General features: G+C 37.3%; 2 protein-coding genes across 2 annotated transcripts; both read right to left on the reverse strand.

Moving 5' to 3' along the window:
- Window positions 1-4,545: 4,545 nt before the first annotated feature.
- On the reverse strand, window positions 4,546-8,551 carry ndufa4a (NDUFA4 mitochondrial complex associated a). The gene is made up of 4 exons (XM_079890698.1): window positions 8,182-8,551; window positions 6,703-6,791; window positions 6,139-6,199; window positions 4,546-4,845 (listed from the first exon to the last, which is right to left on the reverse strand). Exons 1-4 carry the CDS (start codon window positions 8,221-8,223, stop codon window positions 4,789-4,791), a joined length of 249 nt encoding a protein of 82 aa, XP_079746824.1. The 5' UTR covers window positions 8,224-8,551; the 3' UTR covers window positions 4,546-4,788.
- A 1,652-nt stretch (window positions 8,552-10,203) lies between these two features.
- Window positions 10,204-20,606, reverse strand: slc35b1 (solute carrier family 35 member B1). The gene is made up of 9 exons (XM_079890687.1): window positions 19,823-20,606; window positions 17,362-17,465; window positions 17,102-17,232; window positions 16,995-17,025; window positions 16,547-16,707; window positions 16,336-16,462; window positions 13,019-13,125; window positions 12,738-12,891; window positions 10,204-11,064 (listed from the first exon to the last, which is right to left on the reverse strand). The coding sequence occupies exons 1-9, from the start codon at window positions 19,942-19,944 to the stop codon at window positions 11,012-11,014; spliced, it is 990 nt and encodes a 329-aa protein (XP_079746813.1). The 5' UTR covers window positions 19,945-20,606; the 3' UTR covers window positions 10,204-11,011.
- Between the last annotated feature and the right edge of the window lie 254 nt (window positions 20,607-20,860).

Consider the following 20,860-nt stretch of genomic DNA (forward strand, 5'->3'; position numbering starts at 1 on the left):
GATAAAAGATAATATCATCATTTCACAACTAATTATGAGTAGTAAACATAGTTGATGCTGATGTTTGTTTAATGAACTGCGCCTCACAAGCTTGAGAGCATTTGGTGGATACAAAGACTATTAAACTTGTCATTTGATCAATCAGATTTAAAATATATATTAATAGCAACTTTAGCTACACTTATAGCTGATATTTGTTCTAAGATAACGTTCCAGGCAATATAATAAAAGTTCTTTTGTGAATTGAGAAAGCGAAAGCAATTACACCACATTCTCTGAGATACAATATTTACCCATCAATCCTCCCTTCTCTCATCAAGACAATCAGAATCAACTCACCCTAAGCTCAATAAATATACAAGTACAGACTAAAATAAAAAGTTAAGGAAGACAATGGCATAAAACTTCCAGGGAAAATGGTAAGCAAACAGAGACATGAGACTGATGTGTTCCTTCTAAAAATGACAGTGCGCAGCTGATCACTGAATGTAATAGCTCTAGGCTTATTCTGAGAGTACAATTCGAAATGACTCAATATGAAAGGCACCAATTTCTTAAATGCATGCTAATGTTGACATTTATAGATTATTAAAATATGATTTAAAGTCTCAAGGTAAAGTCTTCAATTTTCACATAGGTAAATAATCATACCATATTCATCAATGGCTAATTTTATCAATGGCTCATCAATGGCTGATTTTATGATATCACTGGTCAAAACTGTCTGTCTAAGCAGTAATAATTCGATTTTTACACTCTCTGAAGAATATATGAAGAATGCTTACCTGTGCAAAATGTGACGCATTAATACTACAGGGTGTTTGCCAGGGTGATGGTATGCCGTTGCTAGGGTATTCTGAAAGGGTGCTAGGTAGCCAGGTCAAAAGAGCTATATTATATGTGATATGTAATATTCTGGATTGTAGATATGGCTTAGGTTCCTTCCTCAGAGCAAGTCTATGATATTTTTTCCCCCATCTGATTCATCATCTGCAAAGCAAAAATGAAAAGCCTGATTGCTTAGAAAAGTAGTAAAATTCGTCAACAAAAATACATGAAAAATACATATTGAATCATATACCAGACTTCACAAAGTATTTCTCAACAGTAAAAAAATCAAATCAAATCTATATAGCCTATATATAATTAACTTTTTTTTTTCCTTTTCGCTAACTAAATGGCTTGTCTCCCATTTAAGTTAAAGTATGGAAGTATACCGTATGAACACACCTTGGTTCCTCTAAATGCCTTCCATTTCTTCCATTTTCAGATATTGCAAATTGCAGACAGCACTTCTGTTGATAGAGGCTAGTGTGTGTGGCACCATGAAAGTCATTTAAGAGACGTTTTGACAGAGAGCTAATATTTCTCTCTCATTGTGTGTGACTGTTTCTGTTGCAGACCACGCTGATCCCTCGTCTGACCTGCAATGGATCTTCTTCAGCACTCGGACACTTTCTCCCCTCACACACTCATTATATTCTACCTGCAGTTCGATCTGACACAAAGGCCCACATCCACGGGGAGGTCAGAGGTCAGGAAGATGGATGACTGATTTGTGAGACTGACCCCTGGGGTGACGGACAGCCTTATCCACCAAACACCAGTCTGTTTTATAGTCATCGCTCCTGAATACAGCACTGCTGTCACTCAAACATGACCAATCATGTCTCTGCAGGAAATAGGCACAGGAATAGCATGGGGCTTCAATGATTTAAAATACTTTTGCAGACTAACTTCTTTTTCTCAAAATAGAGTTTAAATCTCTGTTAATTCTGTTACATTCAGGAGGGGTCTCAAAAAAATAAAATAAAAATTGACAAAGTTAGGCTACTCCTAATGAACGTCTGAGTTTGAAGAAACCTTAAAATGTTGCATCTCAACTAATCATCTCAAAAATTCACAATACAGCACAAAATGTGTCAAACCTTTGGCGCGATTGTGTCCGGTGGAAGTTAGAAAAACAGCTGGACTGGCTTGGTGAATGTCATTTTACCAAGTATCACCAAGATCAACATCTTTGTTGCTCTTGGAACAACATTCCAATCAGATCTGAGGTACAAGTTTACAGTTTATGTCAAGTTTAGGCTTACAACAAGGGTTAGGTGCTTCTACATCCATGTTATTAACCTATTAACATTCCTTCTGATTTTAGGGATAAGTTATGGGTAGGGTTAGGTTTAGAGATAGGGTTAAGACTAAATTTTCAGACAAGTAAGCCTATGTTGTTCCAGGATCAAAATTCAGGAACATGTCTTGGCAAAATCAAGGTGACCGAATTGGCTTAGGCCTACAGCTCTTTTAACTTTTCTGATTTTCAGCTCGTCTTTGAAATCACTAGGTGGGAACACTCTCATATCTCAACAACCATCGTAACAATTCTTTCATTATCAGCGAAAATGTGAAATAACCTTTGCAAAGGCGGGTGAAGTTTTAAAGCCGCTGGCACGCGAAGGTCTCCTTGACATTTTGCCGCTCATCTTCTTCAACGCTTCCTTCTGTCTGAGGGAAGATGTGCGCGCGCCCCAGTGACATTTACCAAAGTCATCAAGCACTGAAAAAATCATATTAGCGAGAAAGAAACCGCTAAAAGCAGCTTGTTCCGTTCCGTTCAGGGTACCGGATTTATAAGAACAAACTGTATGCAACTGAACAGCAAAGCTTGCATTTGAAACTAAAGATAGGCTACGCCGGATGAGGTGTGATGGAAATAATAGCTACTCTCGCTCTCTAGATAGGCTATATAGCCTAGTCTATATAGTGTGAAATTAAAATATATCCCAAAAGGACATAACTCACTATCTCAAAACTATAGACAAATACAGTAGCCTAAACATATGTTAAATTAACAATGTTGAAAGAAATCATTTAAAATGTAGGCTATCTATTGTTAAACATGTATCCCAAATATTCATCAAATTAATGCAAGAGGGGAAATCAGATCATTTAGGGCTAGCCTATACAGAATTTTAAATTAAGTTACATTTGTTCTGAATTTGCATCTTTCGCTTGTCGGGTCAGTCCATAAACATTATAGGTTAAAGGTAGTGGCCCTGTATGCAGCTGTATACTATTGCACAATCACTTCAATAACTTCCTCCTCGCATGAAGGAAAACATGGATAGAAAAATCATAGATTATGATCTCATCAGAGACTTTCTCTTACATGTACTCCACCTCTGACTGGAACATCCTTTTCAATCCAAAGCCATTCCAAAAATACTAGTTAGCAGTTGTCGTCTTCCTTTCATCTGCTAGAGGGCACTACTGTGCAGATGCGATGTTTTGCCATCAGCCAAGAACACAGAGGAGTGTTGATTACTCACCATCGCTCAAGCGTAGTGAGAAGAGGAGAGCAAGTCTTGATTTTCACTATTAGCTGTTACAGAATCACACAGGACCTCCTAGTTTAATTCTGGAGGAGTTTAATGACATTCGGAAATTTGATTCTGGAATCACACTTTTATCTATATGTGGAAGAGTCTCAGAATCACTGATACAAACACCAACATAATCAGCACACAAAGCAGCAACCAAGTTCATTCATGCAGGAAAGCAGTAGTGAGACTAGTTGTTTATAAAGACATCATGAAATCAAAATAGACTATTCTTATTGTTGTATGGAATATTGCATTGCAATGTTTATTAGGCTATAAATTATTTATGATAAACCATCATAATCTTTAATCGAAATAATTTTCATTTCACGCCAACTTTAAAAAATGACTTTCCAGTCTTGCTTTAGGGGGGCTTAAACAACTGTCACCAATATGCACCATATAGCATACAACTGAAATTATTAGGTGAAGCACAATGTAATGACACTGTTCAAACAGGCAAAAAAAATATCTGGCTCAAATCAGTTTCATCATGCTGATGTATGCGCCTCATGAGGTTAGTAACACAACCTGATAACATGATGGACAAGGACAAAGGCAACATTTCTTCATGTTAACATCTCACGACTCTCAGCTGTGGAAGAAAACATCTTGTGCGCTACTAGAGCAAACATATAGTACTGGCTCCCTTGAAAGTGGTTTTTCCCTTGAAAGTGGTAATTTCTTGCATTCATCTGCCACCAATTTTAAGTGCAACAGCCCATTTCAAAATCCAATCACCATCTGATGTATAGAACTAAATCCCTACCCTACATTTGTTCTTTTTCAGTAATCCGTTACACTCAGATGTACGTCACAAGGAGGAAGAAAAGCTGTTGCTATTCTAATCACTGATATAGTGGATATTGACTGAACAAACAGACCAGATTTAATCTCTTGCAAAATAGAAATATAGACAGCAAATCAAAGATCAGATGTGAAAGTTAAATCAGTTTTGTGCACAGTGTGAACATAACCTTCTGGTGCGGTCACATTAGTGAAATTTCATATGCAAAAAATGTCCATTACCCATTATCAACAGCGTAGAAATGTATGGAGCACAGCTCGGACAGAAGTCGGCTTCAAACCATGCAGCTTTCTGTAGGTCAGCACGGAAAAGCTCGTTCTAAATTTCATACAAGCACCAATATAATCATGACTCATCAACTGATTTTTCAATGTATGTGGGAGAAAACCCTTTATTAATCGTTTCTGACTACAAAGAATGGGAAGAAAATACAAGAGACATCATAGACGTTAAAAAGGGATCCAGATAAGCAAAAACAACATTTGTGCAATTTAGTCTCTTTGCATAAATTAATATAGGAACAAGGGCCGTTGAGGAAAAGTGTGCGGACTTTTTCTTGTTCTTCAATTTGATTTTAAGCCTTTGGTCCAGCACTGGACATGTTTAGTAGTCAGGACGGTCCTTCTTCAGCTTGCTGTAGTCCATGTTCACTGCGTAGAACTTGAAATGGGAATACAGAAAAGTGATGATACAAAATAAGCAGGTTAACATTATGCACTCAGCAAAATCCATTAACTCAGCTGCCTGTGTATGTATTGAACTTGAACTCTACATCAAATACACATTAAGACACAAGCTTGATTAGATTTGTACTAACTAACAGCACACATAAAATGAGCTTATGAAGCGCTTAATGAATTAAACTCATTAAGATCTTAGATTAGGTCCTGATACGGTCCTTCAGTCACATCTTTTAATAGGATCCCCTTAGGCGCTCCAACAACAATGGCGTGTTAAAGTGTTTTACTAACACCACATATGCTGGTCAGTTAGATTTCAAACTCAAAATTACTGTCGCTTATTGGATGCTAAACATCTCGAAAAGTGCTTTATCATCACATTAAATAGAATGTTCTGAATCAAAACAAGTTGTTGTATCAATTACCACAGATTACAACTTAGACTTGTCCCCCTCAGCTCATTAAAACTAAGCCAAGGTAATGCGGTTACAATGCAAGTCTATTCCAGAAGCTCTAAATGTAGAAATGCACAGTTCAATGTTGTTAAAGCAATTATAATTCTTCAGAACAAAAATGTGCTGTTTGAGCTGTAAAGCTCCAAAACATATTTAGCAGGTTCACCCTTGTAAAAAGTTATCGTGATGCCAGTGTCATGTTAACATGAGTTTCTAATGTTTATCCTAATGTAATGCACTACAGTGCAGCCAAATGACAGTGTTCGACTGTGAAAACAATATTTAGAAGCAACGATGTGACCGGATCGAAGCTCATGAATAGTTGTATACGGATTTCAAAATTAATACTCTGTAAGAACCAAATCCAAGTAAAAAGAGCAAAGGCTGCAATTTGATGTAATATACTATATAATGTATATTTAATTTTTATAGCATAGTAATATTGAATGGATTTTCATAAAAACAACCGTCATGGCTCACACTGTGTTACTGAACTGTCTTTATTGATAAGCTCAGTTTTCTCATGCCTACTTGTGAATGTTATATTGTGGCACATAAGCATTACGGTCACTTTAAAAACAAAAATTATAAGTTGAGCCCTGCAGTGGCTCATTTCATAGGCTTCCATTCAAAGTGCGTTACTGTGAATACAACCGTTTCAAACTGAAGTACAAATCCAAATTATTTTCTGTGGTATTCAAGAGAATTCCACACATGCTGTCGATAGAGCTTGGGTTGAACCCAGGACATTCCTTTCAAATCATGGAGGGGTGCATCCTGACAATTGAGTTTAAATGACCAATGCGCATGTATCATACCTTGTACTGATCAGTGGGCTCCATTTTATTCCAGGGCTCTGGGTTGTTCTTTCTGTCCCAGCTGTGGATATGAAGCAAATGAGTGCACAAATAAACAAGGCATGCATGATAAAACTAAACAAAAGAGTTGACATGAACATCTGATCAGCACTGTTGTTCTCTCACAATTGATTGTGTACAAGGGATCACAAGTTATTGTCGCATTGCGCAGCATCAGCTTAAGGCTGTCTACACTCGACAAAGCAACTGTTGCAAATCCATTTGTTCTTTGTGTCAGGAGTAGCGCGAGTGCTTGAAGTACGTCAGAAATAGATGGGGGCATCTGTTTATTGTCGAGAATCTGTCATGACGCATCGAGTGTAGACAGAATCACTTATTATAATGGGTTCTATTTGCTTTTGTTGTGTTGCGCCACTCACGTCTGGTGTAGACACGGTGTTCGATCTTAACAGCAATTGCTCTTCAATTAAAAAAAAGGAATGAGGCCTTTCAGTTATGTTTTTGTATCCATTGTGAGAGACAGGTGATTAATGGACTTGTATCTTCTGTAGAACAGACGCTTACCAGACATCTGGGTTACGCAAGGCCAGGCGAGCCAGATATGTCAGAGACATGGTGCATCCACCGCCAATGAAAATGAAAAGTGGGATCAACTATGGTGAGAGATGAACAAAAAAACAAAACAAAAGATATATAAAGCAACTGTGACTTGAAGCCAAATGACTTGAAGGTGATGCATTAAACTTTGAAATTATGGATGATGACCATCTAGTGTCTGGTGTCTCAACTGGGTTTGGCTTCAGGATGCCAATTTTACCTTGTATAACAGTTAACAACCCTATAATTCACTTACTGTACAAAAGTCAAACGTACAAAGCCATATTATAGACCTCCAGGTGAGAACCACAGATCTAGATTAGGGTAAACAGTAATGACTGACATTACGGTTACATACAATTGTTCACAAATGTTGCTTCATGGCAACACAAAAGCCTTAAATAACGCAAATAATACATTAGTTTCTCTGCTTCAAAACTTTACTAGAAAATGCCTTCTCAGTCTTCAGAAACTGTAAGCGGTTAGGAGATCATTCCCAGCCAAGATTTAAAAACATCAGTCATTAAATAATATAGGGTTGACTAACAAAAATAATAATAGTACAAACAATACGAAGTAAATGGCTCTAATAGTTTAAAAGTGAAAGTGTTTTTAGGCCGCACTTGTTGTCAGTCTGTCCTCAGTTTAACACGCTCGCCCTTGAGCGGTCATGTGACACGCAGGCCTCCTGTGACACATAAAACTAAACTCGCTTCAATGGCATTTCATTTCAAGCTAATTTAAGGTTCATCTAATTACTCACATAAAGACTCGCAATAAACATGCGGCTAGTCCATTACAATAGGAAAGTGTGTTTTTACTTGTGACGGTCGTGACTGTTTGACACGTTTGTGTAGTTGTTGCAACTCAACATGAACATTTTGTGAGCTTTACAATATATTTATTTTATGTATATTTTATACCCGATTGAAAACTTATTCTGAACTTAATGTTATTCATTGAAAAATGTTCAATATCTGCAACTGTACTAAAGTGCATGTACAATATTAATTCAATTAAAAAAACAAAAACAACTCATTGACCTTTTGGATTTCCATAGTCAGTGACTTTTGTTCACTATATAGTTAGTTCGTTTTTATTTATTTATCTTATTGAGATTGCACCAAAAAACGAAACATTTATATCCTATCAAATGTTTTAGAACTGACATTTCCACGAACTTTTTATTGTTTTAATAATTTCCATTACTTTTCAGACCTGGGAACCACACTTTTAAAATTCCTGATATTTCCAGGATTTGCCGTGTAACATAAAAACATATTTAAGGATTAATTTGTGTTTATTCAGCGGTGTAAATATCTAAACTGGTGGCACGTCTAGCATTCCGCAGCAGGGACGCTAACAGGCTAGCGACAACGTTTGCACAACTCGCTCTTGCCATCGTCTTTAACAGAATAACTCGTCCTGAAATCATAATTCACTTACGGCAGGGTGGCTTCTGAGTTGCCGGCTGACCGTGCCCAGCATTATGACTGATGAGATGATTTAAATTCTCCCAAAAATGTACAGAAATAAAGGAAATGAACGTGGCCCGTGCCGTTCGAGAGCTCTATCAGGACAGCTTCAACACTGAGAGAATAGGACACGGTCCGCGGGGGTCTTATTGAGTTTGCCTGATTTGTTATTTTATAGCTAGACAAACGTTGTCATCTCGTTTCAGTTAATAAATACGTATAACAGTGTAATAATTAAAATGTTAACCAAATAATGATAATAAAAATGATAAATAAATGATAATATGATTATATGCGGAGGTATTTTGTAAAGGCGATGCTGTGGATACCCATTCGAAGGCGCGGTACTGGGTTCTTACTGGTCGCTGAATCTGATCTAGGGTCAGTTTGCGAGTTCGCACGAACACTGTTGATTTTAGATATCTGATCCCACATCAGAAAGAACATTTAAGGACTTTAGACTAGAAGGTCGTTCTAGGTCGTAATTGTGTTTTACAATGTTACTAATGAGAAATATCATTTTAAATCGCATATCACGCATACATTTTTCTCTTAGTCATACGATAGATAGGATATTATCTGTAGTTTATAGAGCACTTTTAAATGATCTTTCACCCGAGTTGCTCTTTTAAGACAATAAATGAGTTGTGTTGTTGTGTCATATTTCACCTCAAAGATTAAAGATAATAATAATAAAAAATAAGGTTATTGATTAAACGAGTTTAAATAAAATTTAAAATAAAGCTTAGCCTATTTGGCGTTGTGGCATTATTATTTTCATGACAGTTAAGCACATTCGTCCCGATTTTGCCTATTAATACTACTATTTTGCCTGTAAATATAATACACAGACAACATACTCTACTGACTGCAAATTATAGGCACTTACTAAACATAAATATAAAAAGTTATGCTAATATGTTAATTTTTTTATTTTAATCTGTAAAGTTTATTTATTGCATAAACCGAAATAGGCTTGTGCATTGCATTAACACAATTATCTAACACTACACAAAGCTATTTTAATTGCAATTCTAAACAAGTCAACGATAGATGCTGACCTTCCAAAATACTCATTAGTTAGTTAGTTTACATGATGGATACGTTTATGATAGCACACATCCATGGACTGGTAATAGACACTTTTCCTGAAAAGGCAGCAGCACTACTGTGTCAGATTCCTCTGAACTAGCACAACTTTCAGAAGCATACCATCCTGCTTTCGCCTCTTTATATTCACGGCAAGCGTTAACAAAACCACCTTTAAAATTCCCATTTACATAGCCTAAAAGTGCTCATCTTAAAAACGAGCATGAGAGTAAAATAACAGAGAGAAAGAGAAAAGGGAGAAAAGCTCTTCATCATCGTTTTAGCGAGGACAGCCTCAGGGCAGCTTCTTCAAACGGCGAGTGTGGAAATGTAGTTTTGCTGCGCTGCCAGTTCTCCTCTGCGGGCTCTTTTAATCAGATTGCCTTCTTGACATCCGGCCGTGTTTGTTTCCCTCCAATTTCATTTTCTGCTTTGAATTGCACATTAACCTTTCCTCAGAGTTCCTGCTAAGCAAACGGCGACTGTTCTCCATTGCGATCACGATTATGAGAGGTGGATGGCTGACTCTCGTCAGGTACATTTCATCCAGTTTAACTGCATCTTCAGCTCCAGTCCATTCGAGTCAATGCGTTCTCGACGCCACTGATGTGTTTTGTACCAACTATCAACCGCAACAAGACGTGCACTTTAAAAGGTGCGATTGAAAACACAAACCCGTTCACGTCCAGGGTGTGTGTTTAATGTCATTTGGATGTTTTTCTCTCCCCAAACAGAGCGAGAACATGATGCTGGCAGACACGAGCAGCGTTTTTGGCAGACGTTCCCCTATGACAGCTGGTCAACAGCATCTTCTTTGCACCCTGATTGAGTTTCCCTTTTACTTAAACACCGTTATGATTGCAAACAGATCCCTTCGTACCAGAGATGCAGAGTAGAATGAATCTATAAAATTCCATTTTTATTCTGACACAAGGATGCATTATAATCCAGATGATTTTTTTGTAAAAAATGTCAACTTTCTAAACATTTGCTTTGCTGACTTCAAAACAAGACATGAGACACATGAATATAAATATGACATCTGGTATGAAAAAGCCATGTTTTGACAAATAATTCATCTTTACAGGTGTTTGTGCATTACATACACAAAGTAAAACACCACACACACACACATACACACTTCCTGGGGAATGCAATGACAATAATCAGACGTTTAACAGAATTCACCACCTAAATTAAGGCAGAGCCCACCCGTCTGAATCCACATTTCTCAAATGACTTGGAGATGTATATATAAATGTGTCAAAAGTACGAATCGGGGTAGCTAAAAAATTCTGTGGTTGCCCCGCTGGAGGAAGTCTTCCAGGAAGTACAATCAGCATGTGCATTTTTTTAGACTACAGTTTTAAATGCCTTTAAACTTTCTCTTTTTGATTTCGCCCTATGAGCATGACAGATTATGATTAGGCACAGACACATATTTGCACTGTACCTCTGCTACCATGGATTCCATTTTGAGAGATGATGGGTTAAATATATCCCATTATTAAATGTTCAGAACATCAACAATATTTTGAGTGTTAAAAACATCATCTCTGAAGTACACCAATCATGGAATTAGTGTTGTAAAGTGTTTAGAGAATAAATGTCTATGTCTCAAGGGTTCAGATGCAGGCATACATGTACGCATGTGCACGCACACACTCACTCACTCACACACACACATACACGCACGCACAGGGTTCCAGTCTTCAGTGTGTCGTCTTCTTAGGAGACTTTCCAAATTTGGCATCCAGTCCAAGGCCTGAAAGACAGAGCAGAGTCATGGTTGAGCTTATTATATATCTGCTCATTATGGCCATCCAGCTCTGGACTGATTATTAGTACTGATAAACACAGAACTCATCTTTAACAAGCTTAGATGTACCCGACCAGTCAAAAACTGTGTTTGATCAAAAACGTTATGCTTAAATTCTTCAAATTAATTTTGTAAACAAATATAAAAATGTACCTATGTTTATTTTTTAATGAACTAAAATACATATTTTATATTTTTTTAATTATATACACTACCGTTAAAAAGTTTGGGGTCAGTAAGATTGAAAAGAAATGAATACTTTTATTCAGCAAGGACGCATTAAACTGATCAAAAGTGACAGACTTTTGATCAGACTGTTACGTTGTTACAAAAGATTTCTATTTCAAACAAATGCTGTTCTTTTCAACTTTATATTCATCAAAAAATCCTGGAAAAATTTATCTGTTTCCACAAAAATTAAGCAGCCCAACTGTTTCCAACATTGATAATAAGAAATGTTTCTTGAGCATCAAATCATCATATTAGAATGATTTCTGAAGGATCATGTGACACTGAAGACTGGAGTAATGATGCTGGAGTAAAAATGCATAATGAATAAATTGCATTTTAAAATATAAAAATGTTCACAATATGACTGTTTTTACTTTATTTTTAATTAGTGCTGGGCAGCGATTAATCACATCCAAAATAAAAGTTTGTGTTTACATAATATTTGTGTGTGTACTGTGCATAATTATTTTATTTTGTATATTATATATATATATATATATATATATATACACACAGTATATACATGCAAATATTTCTTAAATGTATACATGCATGTGTGTGTATTTATATAAACAAAATAATTATACACAGTACACACACAAATATTATGTAAACACAAACTTTTATTTTGGATGCGATTAGTCTTTGCTCAGCACTATTTTTTATCAAATAAATGCAGTTAGATCCGCACAATTCTGGATAAATTAAGAATCACCATTTTTTTGTTTTCAAATAGAGTTTTCAAATTGTGATTCTGAACAGATAACAAAATAACATGTAGGATAATTTACTAGAGGTTGACAATGTTAATTGCTGCAGTCTATTTAAAAATGTTTAATTCATTTGAACTCTGAGTTTTTAAACTCTGTTTAAATGAATGATTCAATGACTCATTCAAATAATTCACTTGTTTGATTACTGGATGAATCAAGGTTTTTGAAAGAATCTTGAATGACTGATTCAATGACAAATAAATTTAACAGTCACTTGTCACCACATGGTGGCGTAACGACGTAATCAATACAATCGTTATTTGACATGCCAAATTCCTTTAAAAAGGTGATTTACTCTTTTGACCACTACCATAGACATCAGTGTTTATATCCGAACTATAAACTCTTATCCCAGTACTTCTGTAATTATATGAGTATTTGTAAGAAATAATGAAAGTGTGTGGTTGAAAAGACTGTTTTTGAAGCGGTTTCATACCTATTCCTAACAACTGCTCTCTCTGTCATTAAGGAATAAGATCATGTGGGTGTTTGAATCGAGATCGTGATCTTTTAACAATTAATCGTGCAGCTTTAAAATGCAGCCAGTGAGCATTAGAGACTTCTTTCAAAAACATACTTTTAAACGGTAGTTATTAATAAAAGAGTTTCACTCACCAAGGAAGACAAGGATGGTGCCAAACCACTGCAGAGTGCTGATGACGTTCCCAAAGAGCAGCACTGATCCCAGGATGGTGAAGAACTTCCGTGTCGTAGTGATGATGGAACATGTGAGCGGTCCAAAATACACCACAGTCATGAAGATGAATGTCTAGATGAAGAAAGAGGAGAATAAATGTTTAAACCCTGGATTATCAACTATTATTTACAATTACTATTTTTGTGTGATGAATGAATGAATAAATAAATGATGGTGCTGTTCTTGTGTGTAAACCCACCTGTCCAAGAGCACTAGTGATACCGAACAGGAGGATATTATAGATGATGGCAGGATGGCGGTCAGTAAATGTCAAAAACTCCCACACCTCCCCACTCCACAGCACAGCTATGCAGAAAGAAAGAGTGAGTAAGAGATGTTGTTTATTTAGTAGATTTTATGTATATATGCATGAGTGTATATATGTATACAGTGAGGAAAATAAGTATTTGAACACCCTGCTATTTTGCAAGTTCTCCCACTTGGAAATCATGGTCTGAAATTGTCATCGTAGGTGCATGTCCACTGTGAGAGACATAATCTAAAAAAAAAAAAATCCAGAAATCACAATATATGATTTTTTAACTATTTATTTGTATGATACAGCTGCAAATAAGTATTTGAACACCTGTCTATCAGCTAGAATTCTGACCCTCAAAGACCTGTTAGTCTGCCTTTAAAATGTCCACCTCCACTCCATTTATTATCCTAAATTAGATGCACCTGTTTGAGGTCGTTAGGTGTATAAAGACACCTGTCCACCCCATACAATCAGTAAGAATCCAACTACTAACATGGCCAAGACCAAAGAGCTGTCCAAAGACACTAGAGACAAAATTGTACACCTCCACAAGGCTGGCAAGGGCTACGGGGAAATTGTCAAGCAGCTTGGTGAAAAAAGGTCCACTGTTGGAGCAATCATTAGAAAATGGAAGAAGCTAAACATGACTGTCAATCTCCCTCGGACTGGGGCTCCATGCAAGATCTCACCTCGTGGGGTCTCAATGATCCTAAGAAAGGTGAGAAATCAGCCCAGAACTACACGGGAGGAGCTGGTCAATGACCTGAAAAGAGCTGGGACCACCGTTTCCAAGGTTACTGCTGGTAATACACTAAGACGTCATGGTTTGAAATCATGCATGGCACGGAAGGTTCCCCTGCTTAAACCAGCACATGTCAAGGCCCGTCTTAAGTTTGCCAATGACCATTTGGATGATCCAGAGGAGTCATGGGAGAAAGTCATGTGGTCAGATGAGACCAAAATAGATCTTTTTGGTTATAATTCCACTAAACGTGTTTGGAGGAAGAAGAATGATGAGTACCATCCCAAGAACACCATCCCTACTGTGAAGCATGGGGGTGGTAGCATCATGCTTTGGGGGTGTTTTTCTGCACATGGGACAGGGCGACTGCACTGTATTAAGGAGAGGATGACCGGGGCCATGTATTGCGAGATTTTGGGGAACAACCTCCTTCCCTCAGTTAGAGCATTGAAGATGGGTCGAGGCTGGGTCTTCCAACATGACAATGACCCGAAGCACACAGCCAGGATAACCAAGGAGTGGCTCTGTAAGAAGCATATCAAGGTTCTGGCGTGGCCTAGCCAGTCTCCAGACCTAAACCCAATAGAGAATCTTTGGAGGGAGCTCAAACTCCATGTTTCTCAGCGACAGCCCAGAAACCTGACTGATCTAGAGAAGATCTGTGTGGAGGAGTGGGCCAAAATCCCTCCTGCAGTGTGTGCAAACCTGGTGAAAAACTACAGGAAACGTTTGACCTCTGTAATTGCAAACAAAGGCTACTGTACCAAATATTAACATTGATTTTCCCAGGTGTTCAAATACTTATTTGCAGCTGTATCATACAAATAAATAGTTAAAAAAATCATACATTGTGATTTCTGGATTTTTTTTTTTAGATTATGTCTCTCACAGTGGACATGCACCTACGATGACAATTTCAGACCCCTCCATGATTTCTAAGTGGGAGAACTTGCAAAATAGCAGGGTGTTCAAATACTTATTTTCATCACTGTAAATAAAACATAGCCATAATGAGGTTGGCAAATAACTTTACTCTCCAAAAGCCCATTTTTACTTGCATTTGGGCTTGATGAGTGTTAATTCTGGACTCTGTATCATTTTGCATTTGCCTAGTTAAAAGAGAAACTTGACAATAACTTCAGAGAGCACCACAGGACAGCTCTGGATTCATAATGAGTGGTTTGGAAGGAAGGAAGTTTGCTGCATGTGTGATGAGATTAAAGATTAAAAGTGAGGAACAGATGCCTTTCAGAGCTGAGGCAGACCAACTGAACAGCTGCTGGAGATCAGCAGGGTTGCTTCTGTCAACCCTGAAATAATAACACCACCAAGACTAATAGAGCCAGAGCTCCCCCTGCTGGAGGAAGATGTACTGACAATGAGCTCAGAATCTGAGCAGATGATGGAAAAAGTAGTATATGATTTAGAAACCATGAAGACATTGACTTAGTACAAAAAACTAGGAGGGAAAAAAGGAAGGATACTAAAATCATTTGCTCTGAAAGGGTGATTGAGGCAAAAAAATTGCAACCAAACAATCATTGTGGCCAACTTAGTCGATTCTAAATGTTTAAGCCAAGACGTAAAATACAGTCCAAAAAACATACCAAATACCATAATGGTATTTAATCTCTCATTTATAAGAACCAACATGACAAAATGGTAATAAACAGCAATATTTACTTACACAATCATTCAAAACTGGGGGGGGGGGGGGGGGGGGGGGGGGTCAGTTAGTTTTTTAATCTCTTATGCTCACCAAAGCTGCATTTATTTGATCAGAAATGCAGTAAAAGAGTAATATTGTTATTACAATTTAAGGTAAATATTTTCAATTCATATATTTTAAAATATAATTTATTCCTGTGATGTCAAATCATTACTCCAGTCTTCAGTGTCACATGATCCTCCAGAATCATTACCATGCTTAATATTTTTCCCAAGATTATTTGATAACAAACAGTTCAAAAGAACATAATTTATTTTACTTTTGCAACATTACAAATGCCTTTACTGTCATTTTGATCAATTGAATGCAATTAATACAAATATTAGTTTCATAAGAAATTCTTACTGACCCCAAACTTCCATAAACAATTTTGAGTGATGACACAAATTAATAGATAAAGCCATTTTTTTAATTGATTCACTGAATCATGAATCAAATTTAGATGTTTAAACCTCATTAGCAAAAATGGATTATATCTTAATCTGATACAAACAAATTATGGGACAAGGATATATTCATCTGACACAGTAAACCTAATGGCCAAAAATGACGTGCATTAAAATCAGCGTAATATTCGTATTTTATTGCCAGCAAAACAATCACAATATATTGTGAACATTCAAATATATCTCCCAGACCGAGGGGGGTCAGTATTATTAACATGTTCCTATAAATCCAAGTGACAAATATTTATTCTATTGTCTTTTGTCTTTAATAAGTAGTACCTTCACTAACAAAGTACCGATGTTCCTATAATTTATCAGGACCCTCTTTTTAACAACTCACCTACTCCCAGGACCAGTGTGGACCACATGTTAACATTCAGCATCATGTGATTGGCTCCCGTCTGGAAGCGCGCCCTCATGTGGTCCTGAGATACACCTGTCAGCCCATCCAGAGTCAGAGAGAGCAGCTACGACCAAAGAAACACGCATCAGATCATCTTCACACAGAGCACTAGAAATGCTATACAGAACAGATTAAAACAGAGCCCAACCAGCAGCATCTCTCCAAAGCCAAATGTGTGATCATCTGATGCGCTGGAGCCTTTGTTGGGTTTGTAGAGGAAGAGGGCGACCCCGGCGACGATTAGAAACACACACAGATACTTCGCCATGGGATATTTCTTCCTCAGGATTGTGACACCCAGAATCATCACTGTGGAACCAGAGGGACACAAGCACAATGAGTAGACGTGACCAATGCAATCAATCTGCAGAGGTTTCTATTGTGTGGCTAAGAAAAATGTGCATGAAACAAAGAAAATTATTTGCCATATGGCCAACAAACATAAGCCAAAAAAATATGGCCATATGGGAATATACGCTTTCTTTGAACATGTGAGGCAAGCATAAATTGTGCACTCTAAACAAAAATACATCCAGATGAGATGAAAATGACAGCTACCTTAGCCCAAAAAGTATTTGGACACTGAAGTCTCTTACCTGGAATTGGTTTACAGGATTTTCCCAACACCTAGAAGGAAGAAAGACTCATGAGCATGATGTTGTGAGGGAGAGAGAGAGCGATACGAGAGTAAAGAGCTGCTGACCTGTGTGGGGTAGTTGACATACTGCAGGGCAGAGTTACTGGACACCATAGCGCTCAGGTAAGACAGAGAACACACGCCATAGAGCCAGCTTCTCGTGTGGTCCTGCTTTGAGCCCTCAAAAACCTGAATTACTACAACCATAACATAGAGAGAATGCAGAATTACTTGCAAGTGGAATTCAAACACATGCAGCAACACATACAAGCACTGTCACACATGATCTCCAAAACACTATCAGAACATGCAAGGGTTTGACTCACAGAATCTGGCGAAAGCAGAGTTGATGATGCACTGGATGAAGACTAGGGTGGTGGCGTATCGAAACTTCTCCTTCTTCCCCGCGTGAGTGTAGTCCCCTCGCGTGCTGGATGAAAAAAAAGACAGAGGTATTGTGGGACTGAAGGGAACAGCTGTTTGGAACAAGGATACTTAATGATCACTGGCGGTAAAAATAACCAACAGTGGCTGGGGAAGAAACTGTTGTTTACCGCATGCGACTAATTTTAGCGCTTGATAAAAAAAAAAGTTCTTACCCCCGGTTTCACAGACAAGGTTTAAGTCTAGTCCCAGACTAAAATGCATGTTTGAGATGTTTTAACTGAAAGTATCTTGCACTGACAGATCTTAATATGTCAGTGTCATTGCTGTGTCTCAAGATTCACAACAGTAATGTTTTTATTTCTAAGGTATGTTTATAAAAACTACTTGCCTCATCCTTCCCTTGGGTCATTTTGACCTGAAACTCATTTCTTTTAAAAATGTAAAAAATTAGTGTTGATCAGAGGGGTCCAAGACACTAGGACTTTTGTCGCACTTGAACCACGATTACACAAAAAAAAATAATTGAATGGATTCGAGGAAATTAAAAAAAAAAAATGTGGTTGAAATTTTAAAAAAGTAACAAATCCTTCCCTCGCAGGTCAGTTTTTATAAACCTGCTGCTGTGTTTTAATTTTAATCAAACAAAGGACAAATAAATTACTCACTGCTCTTTGACTAAATAGGCTACCCTTTTCAACTTTATATTTAATTTATACAGTAATGAATATGCAGTGTTTTTTTCACATTTGATTACTTTATTCAAATTTCTGTACTCTAAAACTCTAAAAACACTGTTTATTTCATTTGTAGCCTTTCTTTGTCCTGTTGTATTTATTTATGCTATTTGTAATTCCATGATTTGTTCCTATTTTGTTACTGACTGCTTGCTTGTCTTTAATAATGTTTTAAATTCACATTCATTAGGCTGGTAGTTATTGTTGTAGTACGTAGATAAATAAATATAATATATCTATGTTATTAGGCTATATATTCCTATCAAAATTGGATTCAATAATTGGTATTTCACTGGTGTCTAAACATTTGTACCTCTGACCCGATCCTCGGCACTGAGCCCTGCTGGAGCTGCTCTAGTCTAAATATGTGCTGTACTGTTAAATGAAAGATAAAATATGATTGAGCAATAGAATGAACAGTGAAAGTAACAGAAGCTCAAGCAATGCATTTTAGCAGGCTTAATTAAGCATGAAAATAACTGAAGGAAATATACATTTGATGAACAAATTAAGCCAACTAATATGATTTATATTCTTTTGGTTTCTCTACCAATACAATTGTCATTAGAAACACTCAGTTATTTTGCTGACAATGGAACATCAATAATAAATAGACAAAGAATTTGAAATAAACCACTATTAAAAATGTACAATTGACTAAACTAAGATCTAATTTCTCAAATCACATATCATTAGACTCTTAAATGAAAGAGGACTTTAGAATTTTTAGTTTTGTTATATATATTAGATCTTAAATGATCTATATCTCGCAGTTTGACATCTTAAGATGGTCAATTTATAGTTTACCCGTGCACCAATGATGTGCACTGTTATTACTATATAAGTACATATGTAACATAATTATGTAAGTGGTACTGATTTGCCTAGTGAGTGTAACTATATTAGTACTTAAACTGGAATTAATATGAGTATGAATAAGCACTAACAGCTAATGAATAATTACTAGCAACAACAGGAAAAACACTAGTCAAAAGTTCCTGATAGAATTCAACCAGTGTCTTAGATTACATACTAGTAACTACACTAATACTATATTATACTAACAGGCCTAGATACTAGTGAGTATACAGCAGCGGTTCTCAAGCTGAGGCCAACTCTGGGGCCTCAGCAAACTCCCAGGGGGGACAAAATAAGCCCTGAAAGTAAATTAATTAACGTTACTTGTAAATTAAAATGCTAAAAAGATGTACAACATTAAACTGATATCATACTTTTGAGTTTATATGCTTTTATTAGATGCACATCAGCTTAGATTAGAAGAGCCTTCAAAAATTGTCTTGGACAAAGGTGAGCTTTGTAGTCAAAAAGGTTGAGAGTCAGCCAAAGTTAAAAGAGCTTGCCATCGAGAACAGTAAAACAACTGTCTGCGATAAATCAGAGCTCTTTCTCTGAAAGAGGCTGACAAGAGAGCTGTCATGAGGCTTTACCATAGTATACTATTCAGTCATATACTGTAAGAATGCAGAGAGTGTCAACAAGCAAGGTGAAATAGCTAAAGGGTCATTTCCCTGCTTTCCCACTCTCTAACTTGCTTGCTCTTGCAACCACATGGACAGTGCAGTGCAATAATAGCAACTGATGATTAAACGGTGTTATATCCTATGTGATAGTAGGCTCTTCAAATGCAATGCTGTTTCATACTCACATTGTCTCCTGCAGTATTCCATAGTAAAAGTAGCACACGAAGACCCCGCAGAAGCAGACGATGAACCGGAGCCGTTCGTTCTGCCAGAGAGACGGTTTGCTCGACGCCTTCCCGGCGGCCATGCTATCGTCCAGCAGTCTCGGTATGGACACGGACACCGCTCCGCTCCCCGTACCCCGTGCTCCTGCGTCCCGATCCACTCTACCGGCGATCGGTAGCCCGTCTCTAGACCCCCCTCTTCTCTTCTCTTCTCTGTACTGATGATGAGGCTCTCCTTCCTCTGATATTACATCTAACGTTACAGTCTTAAAGCCTCTTACAATAACAACGATATTACACTACCAGTCGTGTTGCTCAGTTTATTTAGGTTTCAGTTTATTTACAGATCAGTAATGTAACTGTCGCGCGCTAGTTGTGTCCAAACAACCGCATCCTGAAAATGACCGAGTGAGTGAATGCGGTTAAAAATGCGGCTTTTGTTTCTAGATATTGCCCCAACAGCTGAACTAATGTTGTACTCGAAGTGTTGAGTTAATGGTCTGTTTTTGACAAGAAGTGATAATTATTGCTGGGGCAGTCTCTAATAAATGTTTTCATTTGACGCGTCAAATGACTCTGCAGGAGAAGGACCCGAGGAAATTCGTGGAATCTGCTGATATGCCTGTAATTACAAATAATTAAAATAACGTTTTAAGTCAAGTGCATGTCGTTATTTGCTCAACCGCGGTGACTTCCCTCCCATCATGGGGCTTTCCGCTCAATCTCTGTTTTTGTTCATGATTGTACAAAAAGTTGCCCGCTACTTTAATTTAGGCATTATACACAACTCCCTATAAAAAAAATCTGTGGGGCCTTTCTTGAAAATAAGCAGTTAGGATTTTACGTAGTGGTATGTGTATTACTTCAATTGGTCCAAATAAGCAAAAGCTGACGACATGCAGCGAATCACAGTGCTGGAATCTTTAAGAGGGCGGGGCATAGAGATAGTCTACAAGCATTTCGTGTACGTCTCATTCATGCAAATATTATATTTTTAAC

Source organism: Squalius cephalus (assembly GCF_949319135.1).
Source record: "Squalius cephalus genome assembly, chromosome: 1".
NCBI classification, from domain to species: domain Eukaryota; kingdom Metazoa; phylum Chordata; class Actinopteri; order Cypriniformes; family Leuciscidae; genus Squalius; species Squalius cephalus.